Below are 18,363 nucleotides of genomic sequence, written 5' to 3' on the forward strand. Positions count from 1 at the left end.
AGTACTTGCCTTCTTACGAATGTAGCTACAGCTTATCTCCTTCAAAATCTATTTACGAGCAATTTTATACTAAAATATGAACAAGTTTTGGATTTATTTGGGAATATCGCAATTCACTATGGGAACAATTCTTTGTTTTCCCATTTGTGAGCCATTCAAAAGGTGTTACTGAAAACAATAAGAGTTTTATGAAAATGCATTTACATAGGGCATCAGGGGTGAAATGTTTGCCTGGTAATAGTGCAGAAATCTTTTACTTTGGGGTGGGTATTTCAGGCTCTTGATAGGTGCTGGGAGCTGTGCTCCTACTGTCCCTGCTAGAAGGAGGCCGTCTCCTCTGATGCCATGAGTTTTGTTGTCTTTCATGATCGAAATACAAAGTACAAAATGCATGAAGCCAAACAAATGTTCCTTCTGTTCTGGTACTTTCTACTGATGTTACTCAGTGCATTTTACTTTCTAATCCTCAGTCAAACAGAAAACCCAAGAAATGCTTACTTTTATACTCTAAAAGCATTTTTCTTTTTAAGTATTCTTTTTTTTTTTTTTTTCCCCCTCTTTCAGACCTGGGCCTGGATCAGTTTATAGTGAAACGCTATGATGGGAAGGTGAGTACATTAGACTATTAAGTGTATATTATTCAATGGCTTTTTTAACCTAGAGCCCTTTAGTTATTACCTGCATGTGGGTGTAAGTTAAATGAAGTCTTTGAAGTATTCTCTTCTGAGCTTTTTATTGTTTAGTAGCATTGCAGTGCTTTTTCTGTAATGACAGAAAGATTATTTTTTCTAAAGGGGTCTTATTTTAATGTTTACAGACAGAATATTATCTCTTCTTATATCCTGTTAGGCCAGGAAATTACAGGTTGTAATGACATTTCCTTGCTGCTTCTTTATAACTGCATGAGAGCCCCACAAGTTATGCTGTTTCAGGGGAAACTTGCTTGACCTTTCCCTTCCAGACTCATCTCCAGATTCCTAAAGGAAGGAGACACTTTTGTGTTTTTATCTGCATCCTGAGTATGTATTTCCCCCGCTATCAAACAGCCTTACTCCATTTCCCTTTTGAACCTTAGGTCCTTTCTACAGCAGTGCACAACTGTTCTGGATGTTTGTGCTGTCATGATACGTGTTGGTAAAATGTTGAGCGTGCTGTGATCTAGTTTTGTCTGCCTGCTTAAGTGGAGCTGCGTAGCATCCTACCTGTTTTTATGGAAATCAGAGACCCAATTAATCACACCATAAATCCCATTGGTATGGAGGAGTACGGTAAAGGCAGTTCATATCGACTTCTTGATGCAGATAACTGCAGGTTAGTTGACCTTCCATTATATCACTATGGGCACATAATGGTACTCCAGCTTTTAGCAATATTTTCATTTCATCAGCATCATCTGAAAATAAAGCTTCTGTTTGTTCCAAAGGGAAGTCAGAATCTGATGCCTTCATTGCTGAGTGATGTACCTGATACATAGTGTCAGGCATTTCCAGAAAGCCTCAACACTGAAAAAAATGCATGTAAAGCTTTATTCGGCAGCTTTGTTTATTTCATTCAGCAGCTTCACTGCTGAACACGTGCAGTTCCCTGTCTTGTTTTGTGTTTAGTGAGGAAAGTTAAAGACAGAAGGTGATCAAATAGCTGGGGTCCCTGTCATCAGCGGTGTACAAGTGCTCTGGTTACCCAGACAGCAGAGCAGGATTTTGTTTGAAAACAGGCAATTGGAAGGTAGTATTTTGGCAGTTAGTTTTGATGCATAAAACTATGACGCATGTTGTGAACACTTGTTTTCTTCTCCCCCTGCTACAAACCCAATATCTGCTTTTCATAATTAAAAAAAAAAAAGTACATATATCCTTTGCAAAATATCAAATGTTTCTCCCTCTGGTTTATGACAGTCTATTATGCATCCACTCACTTTCATCGTTCTGTCTTGTCAAGCTATCACATTCATCCCTTAGGCTTTACATAAACAAGATTTGTTTGTAGAGAAGAAATGCCGAATCCCACACTATTTTTGCTAATCGTTCCTCTGTTCCTGAGCACTCCACAGTCGGTTCCTGTCACATTGGATAAAAGATCCAAAGGCAATCTCTTCGCTGAACTCAACTTTCTGGTCCTCTGCTCCTCAGCACTGAGGGCTTGAATTGCAGCGCATTTGGATGCGATGGACACAGTCACCACACAGGGGTGTTGAAAACCCACTGTCAGTGTTTGAGGTACTGTGCTCGACTGTGCATCGTCATCCATGCTTTTAGGATCTTGCCTTTCAGTGGGGTGAACATCTGTGCTGGCTGAAGGGTGGAGAACAGGTAGCCTTTGCCTTGTGCCCTACCCACCTTTCGCTCTGACCTGTAGCAAAGTGAAATTGCTTTTTATGTAAGTTACAGATGTTGGCGCTGCACTTGGATGTCCATGTGCTGTGGTTTGGATAGTCTGAAAGTGAGGCAGCAGATTTAGGGTACTGCAATAGACTTTTCTTCATTGTTATCTTCTCTTGGGACTTTTTTTTTTTTTTTTTTTGCCACAGTCTAATAACATCCTAGAAGCAGTTTGCTCTGTTGAAAATGAAGAAATAGAGGTTCTTGTTTGCTTGGCTGTCTGCTTAAAGACACCTTGGGACTAGCTAAATCTGGCTGTGGCTATTAGGGTAGTGGTAATGTCCAGGTGAGAGGATAATTCAAGGAGAGTATAAAATAAGTGGGCCTTGGCTCTCCCTTGGTAATGAAAGAAGCTGATGGTAGACTGATCTGTCTGATAGCATCTTGTTCTCATTTTATTGCTTGCTTTGGGTTTTAGTTTAAAAAACAACACTGTCTTTACTCGGTCAAGCACCAGCTGAGGTGCTGCAGAGCTGACCTTACTCATTCGAGTTTCACTTGCATAGTAGCACCCGAGGGATAAAACCTTTTTGCATCTTTTCTTCCTTGCCTGTTTCTAACTATGTATTCCTCTTGGGTTATCAAAGCATCCTCTACCTGGAGACAACTTTCTGGCGCTTTCCCTTTGTGCGTTGGCGGAGCTGATGAGCTCAAGCAGAAGGGTAAGAGGTCCATCGTTCCCCTAAGCATCCTTAGGAATGTCACGCAGAGGTAATGGGACTTGCAGTATAGGTGTGTGCTCAAAAAGTAATAGGCCTGTTTACTGGAAATTTCCTCTTCATTTTTAAGGTGAAAGGAGTATTTGGGCAGTCAGACACAAGCAAGCTGTTGTACTGAAAAGTACTGACAATCTGCAGGCTAGGTCCTGGATGAAGAGCAGAAAAGAGAATTAATTTTAGTTCCAAGCAAAGATGTATACTCAGGGTTGCATGCAAGTAATAATTTAGAAAGAGATTTAGTTAAAAGAATAGAACCAGCTGTGCAGTCAGTTGCATTTTAATTATATACTACAGGACAATGTTTAAAGTATCGGTGTGAATTTTGAGCCTATATGTTTGAGGTTTAAATGCTACAGCATTAGTAAGCAGATGTATGAGCTGCTCTTTTCACAGAACCAATTTTATTTACATAAAACTACCATCAAAACAACTAATTGGGTGTCATGTGGTGATGGGGACTGGCCTTGCCAAAAGATTTTGTGGAGTGATGTGCCTCTGTATTGTAGTTGTGTCAAGTTTCTGAAGCATCTTGCTGTGCATGTGACTGAATGCTATGGTGAGAAGACAATACCCTCTTTTTTCTTCTTCCTGCCCCTCCTTCTTCCTAGTGATAATTTATAGAGTTGATGGGGAGGGGGGTAAATGTTACTGCCTTATTAATGGGAACAATGCTCCTGTAATTTGAGCCTAAATGCTTTTTCACTGACTGAGACCAAAAAACCTGGAGACACTCATCCAGCAAAAACCCTTGGTCAGATCTATTTGCCAACATGAACTCTTACTTTTCTTTGACCTGCTGCTGAGCTGAGTGTGTAGGGATGCAACTCTGTCCCTGGCTCCATTTTTGTCTAAGTAGTTTTTCCCCCAGGGGAGCAAGCTCTGGAAAGCAGAGGAAAAGAGGCATTGATTACTATTCATTCAGAGTAGGAAAAAAAGTATTAATCAGTCTGCAAACATTTCAAAGTGTTTATATTGAGCTTGAACAAAAGGCTCACGTGAGAATAGACACAATCTAATGTGTAGCTCACGGTGCTGTGGCGTGAAGGTATCCAGAGCACAACTGTTCATCTGCTCCGTTTCCACTGTGTCTCTTTCCTCCTCTTGCATTTTGGCGGTGGGAAAGTAAATGCTTTTTTAACCCATCTGTAGGAGAATTATCTCCTGTTGTCCCTTCTCTTGTCCTACCATCTTGAAAAGCATGCCCCTGGTTAGGAGGAGTGAAGTCCTATTTAATTTAGGATGTGCTGTTCCCCTGCTGCATAATGTTTGTTAGGGCTTAAGAAAGGGCGCTTTTGAGGATAATGTGGAGATGTTCTTTGCATGTCTGATTTTCAAGCTGAGGTATTGTGCTGTTTCATCACTTGCTACTTGCATCTTGCTTAGCAAGATGATAGTGATGAGTAAGTTCTCGCTAAGTAGAATTATATATCTTAGCACGTGTAATGCGGTGTGAGCTTTGTTAATGTTACATAAGTTGTAATATGGATTTTGTTTAAAATTTTCTTTTTCATGCCCTGTTTACTTGATGGTTTGGGGTTTTTTTTTATGCATTAATGATTGACAAGGTTAATCTCTCAAATTAAAAAAGAAGTGATGCTGTTAGTGGTGTTCCTCTAAAGTGTGAGCTGCATATCCACCCTGCTGAGAGCAAAATTATGCCCTGTCGCCTGGGTCCTTTGGTGTGGTCCCCATCCTGGTGAGCCACCACAGGGGAGCTCCCAGGCATCATGCAGCTGAGCTTTCATCAGTGCAGCCTGGTGGAAAGGTGTGAGCAGAGGCAGAAAATGGATGTGGTAGGTGTGCACAGCATAGATCTGTATTTGTGCAGCTGGGTGCTCACACTGAAGGCAAGATGTAGTGCTTTTAAGAGACGTCTAACCTATTTAGGCAAAAAAACCCCACCTTAGATGGCTTATTAGTTTAATACAGAATACACTTGACTTGCTCTTTTTTGTTCTCCTGTGGGGAAAATTTCTTGCAGCTGCTTAATATGAACAAAAGCCTTCAAGCTACCAGCAACAGCTTACCCTCCTGCTACCCTTGCTGCAGTAAGTAATTACAGAGGCTTTCAATGCCTTCTAATTAAATTTATGAATTAAGTATTTCCTGCCAGCATTTATATTTACATCTCTAGATGTTTGGGGATGCTGTAGAGTAATGCAGAGCAATAGCAAAATGAAGGAAAATACTTCAGATGGTTTCTGTAAGGGCCAGTAAAAAATCTGAAATATGCTTCTACCGTACAATGCAGGCTTGTATCATGGGCCAGTACAATGGTTAGCTTAAACTACTCTTACCTGCCAAGGCCCTGTAACTGGAGGTGTGTGTTCATTAAAGAGGAGTTGCTGGGAGTCAGCTCAGGAGGAAGATTTCTTGCCAGATGATTTAAACAACATCTCAGGAGCAGAGGAGCCTGAAAAATGTACTCAGGAAGGATCCCCATGGAAAGGACTGGAGGTAGATGGACCGTCCTTTTCTGGTGGACTGAAGGATCTTGCTGCCAGGTTGAAAGAGGGGGGGAAAAGGAGCTTTTGTTTATTATCCTGAATTTCTGGGGTCCTTTGCTTTGTGTGTGAGCCAAGGCTGGAGCGTGAGACTTTCATCAGAGTGGTGTAAGCTGCTGTAGACCCAAGCTTGCAGTGAGACAAGTTCAAAGTCCTGTTGTCATTCAGAAGCCAAACACTGGATCAGAGCTCTGAGCTCCTGTGATGTTTAAGCGCCTCTGAAAGGATTCGAAAGGATGCAACTCTAAATGATACCTAAATAAAGGCAAGCTATTGCAGTTGGTAAATAGCAGTGTAAGTGCACGTGCAGTTGATTTACTGAGCCTGTTAACTGAGGATACTCGGTACTTTCTCTGGCTTAGATGCAATGAAAACAGGTGAGGAGTCCTCTAAATCCAACTGTATGAGGTTTTGCCAATGTCTGTTGTAAGACTGTTTGAAATAAATGAGTCCCCAGTGTCAGCAGTTTGAGCTGCTGAGTCTAGGTTGTGGCTTGCTTGGAGATACCTTGAAGCATTCAGCTATCCCGGTCCATAATATGTGTAAAACATCACTGTCCAGTTTCAGATTTCCCACTTTTAAATTCCTTCACCTTCTGATCTCAGTGCAGGTAATATTTACATAATAACCAGGAGGCACCTTCTTACATAGATAATAACCTTATGCTTGTTTATATGAAAGTTCCTCTGTCATCCCCAAAAGCGTCATAACAAACTGGTGGGAGGTAATTCTTGCCTGTGACCCTTTGTGGAGCCAAGCAGAAATGCAGTTTATTGCAGATAATCAGCAAATCTGAGCTGAGCTAACACAATTTTTCTCTTCTTGACTTTCTTTGCTGACACCACTGTCCATGTGTGTGGGTTTCTTTGCTTGCTAGCTTTCTCCTCCCAGCCAAACTTGGCCCTCCCATCTGCTCTGGTTAGCAGTTTTGAGTTACTCTTGTGTTCCTCACCGCTTTTCCCTGTTTGCTGGGACCTGTGCGGATACTGAACTGCAAATTCGTCTCTTGGCTTGTTTTTAATAAAAACAAATTTCATCAAAGAAAATACTTAATTGCTTCTAACACAGGTAAATGCATGGTGCACAAACATCTCTGTGGACACCTGGGTTGCTTTATGTCCACATACAGAACACGCTTCATCCTTTCCTGCCTCCTCTACCAAACGTTTGTGGTGTATTTCAGTTTTGACAGAGCTCTACTTGCTGTTATCTTTTTGTACTGCTAATTCTGTTGCTCGTTTTCACAGGGCTCGTTTGGCAGATACTACTCAAATGCTCTGGTTGCTGTATGTCCTCTTTTATTCTGGTTTCTAGGTACCTCGTGGGTGTTTCTTCCAGCTACTAATTTCTCTGATAGTTGTGTCTTTATTCTAATTATGGTTTGCTTTTTTTGGTGTAACCAAGCATTCCCTCATTTTCTTCCCTTTTCTAACCCTCTCCCCTTCCACCAGGATTTCTGGCAGGTACAAAGCAGACAGCATGTGCTTTGATTAGTTTGTGCTTCAGACCTCATAATATGCACTTTCGTGTAAAAGGGACAGTGTACGCTCACCCTTTCTCCCTGCTCCTTCAGTAAATAATCCTGAATCCTCTCCTTGATCCTCAGCCTAAAGGATTTATTTCAGAATACTTGAATTTGGCTTGCTAAGAGTAAAGTCCTCAGGGTAACCGTTAATACGTGGCTTTATTAATGGGAACATATTTGAGCAAAGCTCAAATGTGTATCTCCCTGTCCTCCTGTTTTCATGGTGTCTTTTGAGGCTTCTGACTTACTTTGCAGCTTGATGAGGCTGCGATAGAGCTGGCTCTGGAAAATGGCTTTTTCTGCTTGAGACCATAAAGTTAGTTTTATTCTGTGAGAAAGGACAGGCGTCTCTGGCCAAATGCTATGGGGAAACATAATGTATTTGAAGGCGTGTAGGTTTGGGGAAGAGTTAGTTTTGAAAACTTTCTTGAGTTTTTCAAGTTACAGAACTATGTAGAGTGAACTATATTAAAGAATATTTTAGGAAGAAGATACTTGAATGCTATAGTTCATAAGATGGTTTCTAAGAGAAGGAACTACAAAGCAGAGGGAGGTTCATTCAGTATTACTAAGTAAAGAGGGACATGTACTCAAGGCTTTCAGTTTGGCCTTTTGCTTTGTGACCTTAATGAAATTCACAGGGGAAGTTAGCAAAAAACCAAGCAACTTGGTGATAAAGTGCTCTTAGTGGGTGTATGCAGTCTTGTAATCAAAAAGTGGTTTATGGGATCATTTTTGGCTTTAATTTCTTTGATAGTTTTGCTGGCGTTAGATTAATGCTTAATATTTGATGCATACAAAACTGAGCTCTGAGAACTCTGTCCTTGGGTAACATGGAGTTAGTAGGGAGAAGGGCAGAGGGAAGGAGGGTGGATCAAGCAGGGTGGGAGGGAATGTTTTAGGAGGTGCTTGACCTCACTGACTACAGAAAGAAGGGAGGTCTGGATGGGAGAAGCAAGTGAAGAAGAAAGGAGGAGTGGGAGAAGGGAAGGGAATGGTAAGATTTTTAGTTGTATCTTAATTCGGTTCCTTACACCGTTTGCGATTGCGAAGACAATCTCTAATTATGTGATTACGTGCGGTTTTTCCCCAACCCCCTTTCTCATTTGGTGGGTGATAAGTACTGAGTGTATGGCCCCAACTTCATCATCTGAGCCAATGTTTAATACTTGCTTTCTATACAGAATTATAATTTTCCTTGTGTACTTTCACGCTGGAATTTTTATCTGAGAAAACGAGCAATGTGCATTATCAACATAATGACTTCATCTTGGTAACGCAGGCTGAGATGAGGGAAGGCAGTATCCTGATTTCCATCTGGAGACCTAAGCAGCCACTTAAATTCAAAGGTGTCAAAAGTCAACTCATTTTAGAAGCATGATTTAGGACATCAAGGACCTAATTTTAATCCTCCCCCATCAAATTTCCATGATGAATGCTGCTGTGGTCCTACAGATTGTGATTTCATTACCCTGCGGAGGAATGAGTTCAGTGGAGGGGAGCAGAAGCGTAGACTGTCCCTTTTCCGAGGCATTTCCTATTTGCTTTTCCAGCAGGGGTTTCTCCCTTGCATGAGTGGGTCTGCTGCCTGTGAAAGGTCGGGAAAGTCTGTGTCATTTTTTTTTTCTTGGTCGTACAGAATGCTGGCCTTGCGTTTCAGGTGCTGTTTGTTTTAAAGGTGATGAATATTTACAGCCTTGCTGGAAGGAGGGAATGCAGATTTCTCTTTCCAGTCTCAGGAGACCACCTGTAGTAATAATTGTTACCTAATTTTTGATTCTCTGTACGTGTCCAAATTCAAACTTGGAGGGAGAGAGCATGCAGAACAACTTCATGTCCCGCTCTGTATTTTTGTCCCACTGTGTATATAGACAGATAAAATAACCTCCAAATCAAAGGTTTTAAAAAAATCTATATCAAAATATACTCTTGAAAGGTCATAAGCTGCAGTAATTGTCTGCCAACAGTAAATTTTAAGCATTTTCCTATGCTAACACTCACCCACCATGATTTGCCATGCGGAATCTGTTTGTGTTTGCCTGTGTTAGTGTGTAGACTTCATAGTAAATTATTTAGAGCCACTAGGAGTGATACTGTGAACTTTCCACTGCAAAAAGAGGTTTATGACTTCTAGAAAGTCCTTGTGCTGTTTCCATCACAACCTTAAACACTCTTTTATTTAGTGATATAGAAAAAGTGATACAAAAACTCCCAGCCAGTGCACCTAAAATGACTTATTTTGCATCCACATTATAAAGGTAGCTTTCAAAACTCTAAAGCCCTCAATTCTCCCCCAAGTCCTTTTTTTTTTTTTTTTTTTTCCTTGTTTCATAGCACAGAGGGACCTCCCCTATCTCTTTTTCCTTAAAGGGCTTTTGAACATCTGGGCTGAAAGGCTCAATTTTTAAATCTGATTCTGAAAGCCTTTTTAATTCTTTATTTCAGTTTTCTTAATGTAGGTAGCGAGGTGCCAACATGAGTTGTCATGAAATCTCTGAATACATGGCTTTGATTCTTTAAAGTTTGTATCTTCAAAAAAAATGAGCAAAAATTAAGAATTTCTCTTCTTTCAAAGCCTCCAGTTGAGCATTTTGATGCAGACGGAGTTCAAAGCATTAATATTTTTAGTTAGCATAGCAGGCTGCATTGCCTGCAGTTTTCACTGGCATTTCTTAAGGGTTTTCCCTTATCTATCTTGTGTGATAGACTAATGCAGAGCATCTGCTGCAAACCCATTAGTCAGTGAGCGGCTTGGTATCTGTTTTCCCAGATTTTAAACAGCCTTGCTCGGGAAGGAGCACAGGAGTCCGTGCCAACACAGTGCTGTCCCGCAGGCTCTGCTGGACCAGACAAATAGGAGCCACGTCACTGCACATTTAAGTGTTGCGTAGCACTAATGAGATGGCAGGTGCTAGCTAATATTTTTAACGATGTCAAACAATCTGTGTGGTAGGTGCTAAAGAGTGTTTAAAATGCATTAATTAAATGGATTGACCAATAAATTTTATGAAAAGATTTGTTTTCCCATCCTTAGAAGGATTCCTAATAGTTTTTTATTTATAAGGGTGCTGTCTACTGATTTAAGCCCAAGGCATCAAGCCGTGTGCAAGCAGGAAGGACTAATAGTGCATCATGTCTACGCGCACTGCTTAATGTTATGGGCACAAGTCCTAACATGGGGTTCTTTTCCTCTTGTTAAAGAGATTTCATTTGTAAAGAGACACATATACAAAATTGCAATAATACAGAAGGTCATCTTTACCTTATAAAGCCAGAAAACTGAGAAACAAGGATTGTCTATATTAGGCCAACTTATAACACAGATTTTTTGGAAACTCCTACTGTGGAAAAGATAATATTTCTTTTTAACGCTGAACATAGAGCATTTTAACTTATTTTCCTATATGCCTACAGCTAACTGTAAAGAAATACATTAATAGATGTCTTCTAAATGGTTTGCATAACTGAAGGTGGTCAGTTGGGACTGAAAGAGAAATGCTTTGCAGCAAGGTGACTTCACTGAAACATTCATGGTTTTGTATTTGCTTACACAATATTGGTAACCTTAAAGTATTTCTTTTAAAAAGGAACAAACTGAGTATGATGACATTTGTCAATAAAAGATGGTTATGCTTCATCTAAATTTCCTTATTAATTTACAAATTTACTTTCTGGTTTTGGATAAATACTTGTTATCTTGCATGCACTTTGATATTTATTGTCATTTTGGAAGGCATAAGTCACTGTGGAGTGGTCACATAAGGCTGATATATGAACCAAAGCTTCAGGAATTTAAGTTAAAAGGTGATGTTGAAACCTACACAAGTTATTTGAATAAATGTGCCAAAAGTGTAGTTTCTTCTCCAGATTGAAACACAGACTGTCAACTCTTAAGTGACTTACCGAGAATGTGTTCTTCCCAAAGTGGCAAATTAAGTGCTGCACAATAAGTAGTTTCTGAAATGCAAAATGAAGTGGAGCTGCAAGGATTTAGCTGATAAGGCTTTTCTAAATGTGCGTTAGGAATGCAGAGCAAACACCAGCACTGCACCTTGGCATCTGTCTCTGCCTTTGCAGAGAAGGCATCCCTTAATTTGCAAAAATACATCTTTTTTTTCAGACTTGCATAATTAAGTATTAACATGTTTCACTCTTCACTCAGCTCTGAGAAAATAATTTTAAAATCCAAAGTAAAGGTAATATTTGGCAAGGAATGGAAGGGATTAATGTTGGGTTTTCCCCCCCCCCCAAATTCTGTTACCTGAGAGCTGTACCATATGCTTGGCTTGAGGGAGGCTCCAGCAGTAGATCAGTTTTGGGCTAGAATGTGAAGTTTGTGATATATCTTTGGGTGCTTTGCTTGCTTGCAGCCAGCCTGTAACACAAGTCTGGGGAGTTGCCTGCATATGGCATGCAACCTGGTTTTCTACAGCACACGGGTTTGAGGGAGGCTGGTCACTGTTATTGATATGTTCAACCCATGTTCTGGTGCTGTTTGTTGGGCTTGGAGCCTGAGCTGGAAAGGGCAAACCAAGCTTTGTATTTTGAAATACAATTACCTTTTATTTTTTTTTTTTACCTGTTGTCAATGTCTGGTATTGTAACAAAATCTGCCTGAATGCCTGTAATAAGTTTTAGTCCACTAAGACTGGACTGGTGGCTTTTCACTGAACCTACACAGCCATGCTTGTGCTGAAAGCAATGGTATATTTAGATGTCTTTTTACTTGTTAATTTGGATGTTTGCTCATTTGTGTGCTTGTTTAATATGAATCTACTGCTCGATTAAAAAATACATCATAATTGTAAGTTGTTTCCCCGTGGCTTGCTCACTTGTGAATGCTCAGTTTTGAATGTTTTTTGGGTGTGCTGAATGATCTTAACCAATTACTCTGTTTTTGGGAATGGATTTAATACAGAAAAAAAGTCTTCCATGTAAGACATTTGACTGTTTTAACTGAGCTTTTTGAGAATCAGCTTGTGTTCAGATACAAAAGGGTATGAAATGTGAAAGTTGTCCTGAAATTGTGTGGATAACTAATTGTGAAGGTGACATGTCCCTAAAAGAGGATGGAGGCTTGGAAAGGGTTTTTTCCCTACATTTTCTGATTGCGTGCATTATCTTTCTGGCTAGAAAAGATGGTAGAGTATGCTGGAAGGAAAGTAGCATGTGGAAAAGAAGCTCAGGGTCTACAGACAGTGGTTTTAGATGTGAGGTCTGACTTTGGGTTTTTCCACCTTGAGCTTTGAGGGATCACAACAGTCCACGTTGTGCTTTGTAAAGTAGGTAGATTGATTTTTTTTTTTTTTTTTTAATTTATTTTGGTTTTTTTTCCTGGGGTTTATGATATAATTCTGTAGAATATAATGTTTCATGGTGAGGAGCAACCCCTGAGAAGGATGCTTGCATCCTTTCTCATAGCAGGGTGAGCTTCCCACATACTTCATGGAAAGCAATCAAACATGCAGCTTTTCAGTGAGCCAGAAGAAAATAAAGGGGAGAGTTGTGAATTTTTTTTTTAACTTATGTTCTCCCAGTGCTAGGAGCCTGAAAATCTTACTGATCAGGTCAGTTGTTATTTTCTTCTATTAAGGTCAGTGGGGGAAATCCCTTTCCTATTAGCTGTAGGCAGGCTGAACACCATAGTCACAGCGTATGTTCCCCGTCCCCAGGTTTCTGACAAGTAGATGCTTGTTTAAAATAAATAAAAATTTTTACTTTGCTTGCTTGAAGTAAGATGCAAATGAGTAAATTCTTCTCCCTCCCATCTGTCTACACCTTTGTATTTCAGAAAGCAGCTATCTTAATAACTTCTTTTATTGTTACTCTATGGATGTGGTTTTCCTCTTATGAGGAATATTTTGAGTGGTTTGATGTCGACTATGAATTTTAAGTGCAGAAAAAAAAGCCATAAAAAATAATAAACCAACCTCTGGAACTTTTTCATGGGATCCTTTGAGCAGGTGAAGTAGGATGCTAATAGCTAGTTTATGATAAACGCTGCTGAAGACAGGCAATCGGAGGAAGAGGCAATAAATCACACGAGCAGGTGAGATGCTACTGGCAACACTGCCGGCAGCAATTGCAGAAAACTACTTTCTCCACAAATACTCCCTTCAGTTTAAAGGAAAACCAGACATTGTTTATCTGTCCTTAACATAAGCATCAGTGTAATTTTGCTTCGGATCCATCTTGATGGGAAGGGAAGCAAAAACTTTTTTTTTCAGTAAATGATACTTCAGCCTGGTATCCCATAAGCATAAATAGCAGTTATCTTGCATGAAATGAATGCCATTAGCATGTTGTCTGCTGTTAGTGATTTGTCTCTTATTAAATTCCTGACTCTCTCCAGATAGTAAAGGCAGAGCTACTCAGAAGAGTTTTATTTGATCAATAGAGCTGAACTTCTTTTCTTTGGAAACTGTATTTTTTGGTGATCTATATGATTATTTTTGTCTCTTTTCTTGTGGTTTCCGAGCCAGATACGGGTTAAATTTTCATCTAAATTATTAGCTGAGCTCATCCCCACTCTGCAGTCACATACAATGGTGAGTTCTCTCAAAAAAACCCCAAACAAACAAAGAACAAACCTGAGGTGGATGAGAGACATCAGCTGCAGACAGTGGATCTGACCCAGAGAGGCTACGTGCTAACTCTTGCTGGGATGTCTTAGGCTTCTTAATGGTGCCCAGTCAAAGCAACAACCTGGTTGCTTCAAAACTTTCTTGCTCTTCGCAAGTCTAACAGTTCAACTTGATGTTATGTTTTGCCTGCTTATTTTATTGTCGGTTAACCAGTTTTCTTTCCTTTATCTTGTATATGATGGGATCTCCGCTAGACAGAGGTAACAGTGGGGGACAGTTGTGTAGCTGGACCCCCATGTGGTGGTGTTTGTCAGTGGTTTTTCCTAAAACTGTTCCTAAATTCAGCCTTGCTTTCACCATGCTTCTGTGCTTGCATGACCTGGTTTCTGTGTAATAACCTCATCCATGCCTACTTTTCTTTATATTAATTTCATATTCTTGTGTGTGTGTGTGTGTCTACCTTCTCCTGCTATGTTCTTAAAATGGATCACCAGTGTGGATTTCAGTGTGTATCTCCTAACAGTTTTATGGATCCTTTTCAGTCTTTGAAGCTTCAGCAGATCAAAGGGACTTGGATTTTTAGTTTAGTAAGGGAGATTAGCTGATAAGACACAAGGTGTTGAACTGGTGCAAGAGAGAGAGATTGAGGTTGATATCGGTCCTGGTCCTCCTAGTGAGCTCCTGAATTGTGTGCTTCTGATAACTACACGTTTTTGATAACTTTGATCATACTTTATATTAATGTGAAATAGCTCTTTCTTGGCTATTGCTACAACAGAGTATAACTAAAATGCTCTTAGTGAAATATGATAATTTCCTTTTTAAATCCTGTATTAAAAAATCTGATTTTCATAACACTAACATCTCAAAGATTCAGACAAGTTTAAGCAAAATGGACGTAGTTTCATTTATCTATATTTCAGCTAGGCTAAACCAACTAATTAATATTGTGCAATTCCTTATCCCTCATCTGAGATGGGGAAGCACTGATCTTTGCAGAGCATTTCTGACAGATTTGAAGGCTGGAAAAGGTCCACTGAATACGAATGGAGATAGTAGGGGTGTGTGTATGTGGAATGGCTTGTTGGTGGTAAGGTTACAAATAAAGCCTTCTGTTTCTCTATTTAATCAATTGCTTTATTTTCTCTTTTTGGGGTGTGGGTTGGATGAATAAATAGAAACTGTCCCAGGAGCGAGAGAAGTTTGCCGATGAGGACAGTATATTTTATGCGCTTGGAGAATGTGGACTCATTTCTTTTTCCGACTACATCTTCCTCACCACAGTCCTTTCCAGTAAGTACAGTGGGGTTTTTTTCTTCTGCAATTACTGATTTTTTTTTTTTTTTAAGTTTTGAAGGTTTACAAGCAATGGGTTTGCTATTGTTGTCTACATACATTTCCCTAAAAGGAATTCTTGATTGCTTGAAACTCGAGCTGAGTGAATAATTGCTATTGCTTTATCTGGTTTAGACTTAGCTTCGAGTGGTTCAGAAAGATAAGCAGATCAATGACTTTTGAAGATTTATTTCTCATTTTAATATATGGCAATTTTTTTTTTGAATGAGTCATTTGACCTGCTGTTCAAAACTGAAATGGAGATGTCTTCTTGAGTTGTGTTCATATGATATTCGTGTGTTTGGATTAACATTGCTTTCCAGCTCTTCACTGGTTACAAGACTGTACAAACTCTCTTCTCCAGCTATATTTTCACTTGAGTAAGTTCAGGCTTGTGCATGCTGTAATCCAATGAGGAGAGAAGCTAAGCCATTTACATTTCAACAAGTATCATTAGATACCTTCTGTCTTTTCATCCTGCTGCACTTGACTTGCATTTGTGATATTTCTGTGATCTGCTAATCTGTTCCAGCAAAGTCTTCTGCACTTGGAGTGCTGGCACTTAAAAGTTTGCTTTGTTGGCAAGAAACCGTGAAACTGAAGCCTTTGGTGGTGTCAAATGGCATTTCTAGGCTTTCTTAATGGGAAAACCAAGTTAAAAACCTTATTTGCAGAGCTTCTCTAGCTGCTTGGAAGGTGCTTGTCGCAAACAGGGAAGTCAACAGAAATTCCAGTTATTTTTTAGCCCCATTAGAAAATGTGGGGTGAGGGGGAACATGCTGCTGTCCAAATGAACTTGAGACATTTTATTTTTGGACCTTAAAAAAAAAAAAAGAGAGAGAGAGAAAACTTGGCCATCTAATCTTGTAAGTATGTGTTTCATGATGACCTGTTTACAGGAATTAAAAAGGCTGGACACTTCCCAGTTTACTGTAGATCGCCATTGCTACCTGCTCTGTGCTGTTCAGGGAGTCAGCTGGGTAATTCACTGATATTTTGTAAAAGCAACAGGTGCTTTATTTTTTTTCCCCTTATTCTTGCATGCTGTAACATGGACAAATGAAAGAGGCAGCTCGTCAGTTACTGAACATGGCATTTCAGAGGATCTATTACCGGGGAGAAGCGCTGTTCGAGGTCTTGTTTGTTGTCAAATGGACGTGGTGGGGAAAGACATGTATGTGACCTTCATGTTGTGAAAGCAAACACTGAGAGATAAAGCTAGTTCAAGCCAGGGAATTTGTTTTATGATTTTAATCTGCTTTTTTGTTTGACTGAGTCTCAGAACTGACTCTTAAGACTTTTGCTGTTCCTTTCTTAAATTAGTCTAGCCTGTGCCAAAATTATCTAAGGTATTTTCACTTGTGTCGCAGGGCCTTTTCATCTGAGTCTCCATAGATGACAATGAACTTTCAAACCTGTTGTATCCCATTACTGAATGTGGTTTAGAAAATGCTCATACCTTTGGCTTTATGGCTGTGCTGGTGGTGACCAACCTCCTAATCAAGTACACGGGGCGCAAAATTAATTTCATGTGCTTCTGCAGGCAGCAGTAAGAGAAATTGTTCTGGCTTCAGTTTAATTTCTTTGTTGTGAGACTAAAGAAAAGGGACCACCTTCTGTTAGACTAGCAGCCAGCCTTGTTTTGGAGGGCTGTGTGGGAGGGACAGGGTTTTTTGCTCTTGGTTTTGGGCTTTTAAACGTGTTTGCAGTCACTGGGGAATCAGACTAATGACAGGAGAAAGAATGGGGTGGTGTGTGCTCTGAGGAACAATGTGAAGGGTGGGCAAGGCAGGAGCTGTCAAAAAGGAAAAATAAAAAAAAAAAAAAAAAGGAGAAAAAAAGCATTCCAGGACTTTTAGTCTGACTTTTAGGTATTTGGGGAGGTTGCTGAATGGTTATTGAGGATGGAGTAATGTCTCTGAAGCTACTGTCAAACAGTCATTCCCCAGAGGAAGAGTTTTGGTTTCATTTTTAAAGCATTTGCTTTTATAAAAATAAAACTCTCAAACTTTGCCCTGTGGCTAGATGGCAAATTCACGGTTATGCCATGCTGGTTTACTCTCTTACTAGTAAACACTACCTTGCAGGAATCCAGTAGTTTCTGATTTTTATTTTTTTTTTCCCTGGGAAATAAAAAAAAATAGAATGAGGAAAATACATCTTAAACCTGACTGTTCAATATTGGTTTTCTCACTGTTGTTTAAATAACTGAAACATTAAGAAAGTGTCTGGACAAGAGCAATCTGCAGATTACATCAAATAGCTAAAAGCCACTAAACAGTGAGAAGGAAGGTGGTGGATTGAGCACTACAGCAGGATAATCAGAAGGGGAGTGTGAGATTGGGTCTGGGGGTGGGAGGCAGGAGGGAGAGCTCCTCTGCTGTGCTCAGAAGTGATGGAGAGAGATCAGTCGTGGTCTGGGCTGGCTTATTGAACTCAAAACTGATCAATGATAATGTCTGAAAACAAGAAACCCCAAGGGCTTTGTGTTACTGAGCTCCTCGGGAGCGTCGTGTCCAGCAAGTCTGTTGAAGGTGGCTCTTGCCCATCTCCCTGGCTCTACTGAAAGCACTGCCAGGCTTTGAGAGCACTTTACCAAAGCATTCAATTTAATTTGTCTCTGCAGCTTCAGCTCGCTTTAGTTGTATCCTCTGAAACGCGGACTGCGTGGCAGCTGCCAGGGAGGGAGAGGAGGAGAGAGGACTGGAGGCTTCATCTGTATGTTGCTCGCAGAGAGCTGTTTGCATATTGCACAGAAAATGAAGTCTGTCACCATATTTTATTTACAACTGATTTCTCGCTCTAGCACTCTCTGTTCTCATCGGTTGCCGAGTTTCTGTGAAAATGTATTTTTAAAACAACTAATAAAATAGCAGTTAACTGCTTCAGAAAGTCAGCCTTCTATTAAAGGCAATAAGAGCTGAGTGGTCTTGAGGATGCCCCGCGGTTTCTGGTGCTTCAGCCGTTCCCCGTGTTTTGTGGTAGAGGTAGAAAGATGAGCAAAATACAGGGTAAGCAAAATGCCAGTGGGATTTCCCCTGGGTCCTTCAACTGTCATAGGAAAGCAAACACATTGCTTCCCCAACCAAAGAGGTTTTTGCTTTTGGACTTGTAGAACAGGTGAAGGAAGGCAAGAAAGAGCTTTTCCGTCATCAGTGACTGCAGTTTCAGAGCACATGTGGCCTGTTGTCCAGGCGTGCTGATGCCTACTTGATTAGCAGGTACTGAAGGGAGCTGGGCATTAAAAGAATAAGTCGGTGTTGTTCCCGTAATTGGACTGTCGCTGTGTCTGGATTTACTCCTCCTGGAGGAGAGCTA

At 40.2% G+C, this 18,363-nt stretch overlaps 1 protein-coding gene across 4 annotated transcripts in view; it reads left to right on the forward strand.

Moving 5' to 3' along the window:
• Positions 1–18,363, forward strand: part of MICU1 (mitochondrial calcium uptake 1) — a 97,147-nt gene that overhangs the window by 30,736 nt on the left and 48,048 nt on the right. The window contains exons 5-7 of one of the 4 annotated variants that reach the window (XM_010579911.1): positions 565–608; positions 2,966–3,040; positions 14,889–15,003. In XM_010579911.1, coding sequence (XP_010578213.1) covers positions 565–608; positions 2,966–3,040; positions 14,889–15,003 — 234 coding nt within the window. Of the gene's footprint in view, positions 1–564; positions 609–2,965; positions 3,041–13,608; positions 13,675–13,964; positions 13,971–14,888; positions 15,004–18,363 lie in introns of all 4 variants that reach the window. The other 3 variants (XM_010579912.1, XM_010579913.1, XM_010579914.1) reach the window with 3 other exon arrangements.

This window comes from Haliaeetus leucocephalus, unplaced genomic scaffold (genome assembly GCF_000737465.1).
Source record: "Haliaeetus leucocephalus isolate CR32 unplaced genomic scaffold, Haliaeetus_leucocephalus-4.0 Scaffold687, whole genome shotgun sequence".
In the NCBI taxonomy this organism is placed as follows: domain Eukaryota; kingdom Metazoa; phylum Chordata; class Aves; order Accipitriformes; family Accipitridae; genus Haliaeetus; species Haliaeetus leucocephalus.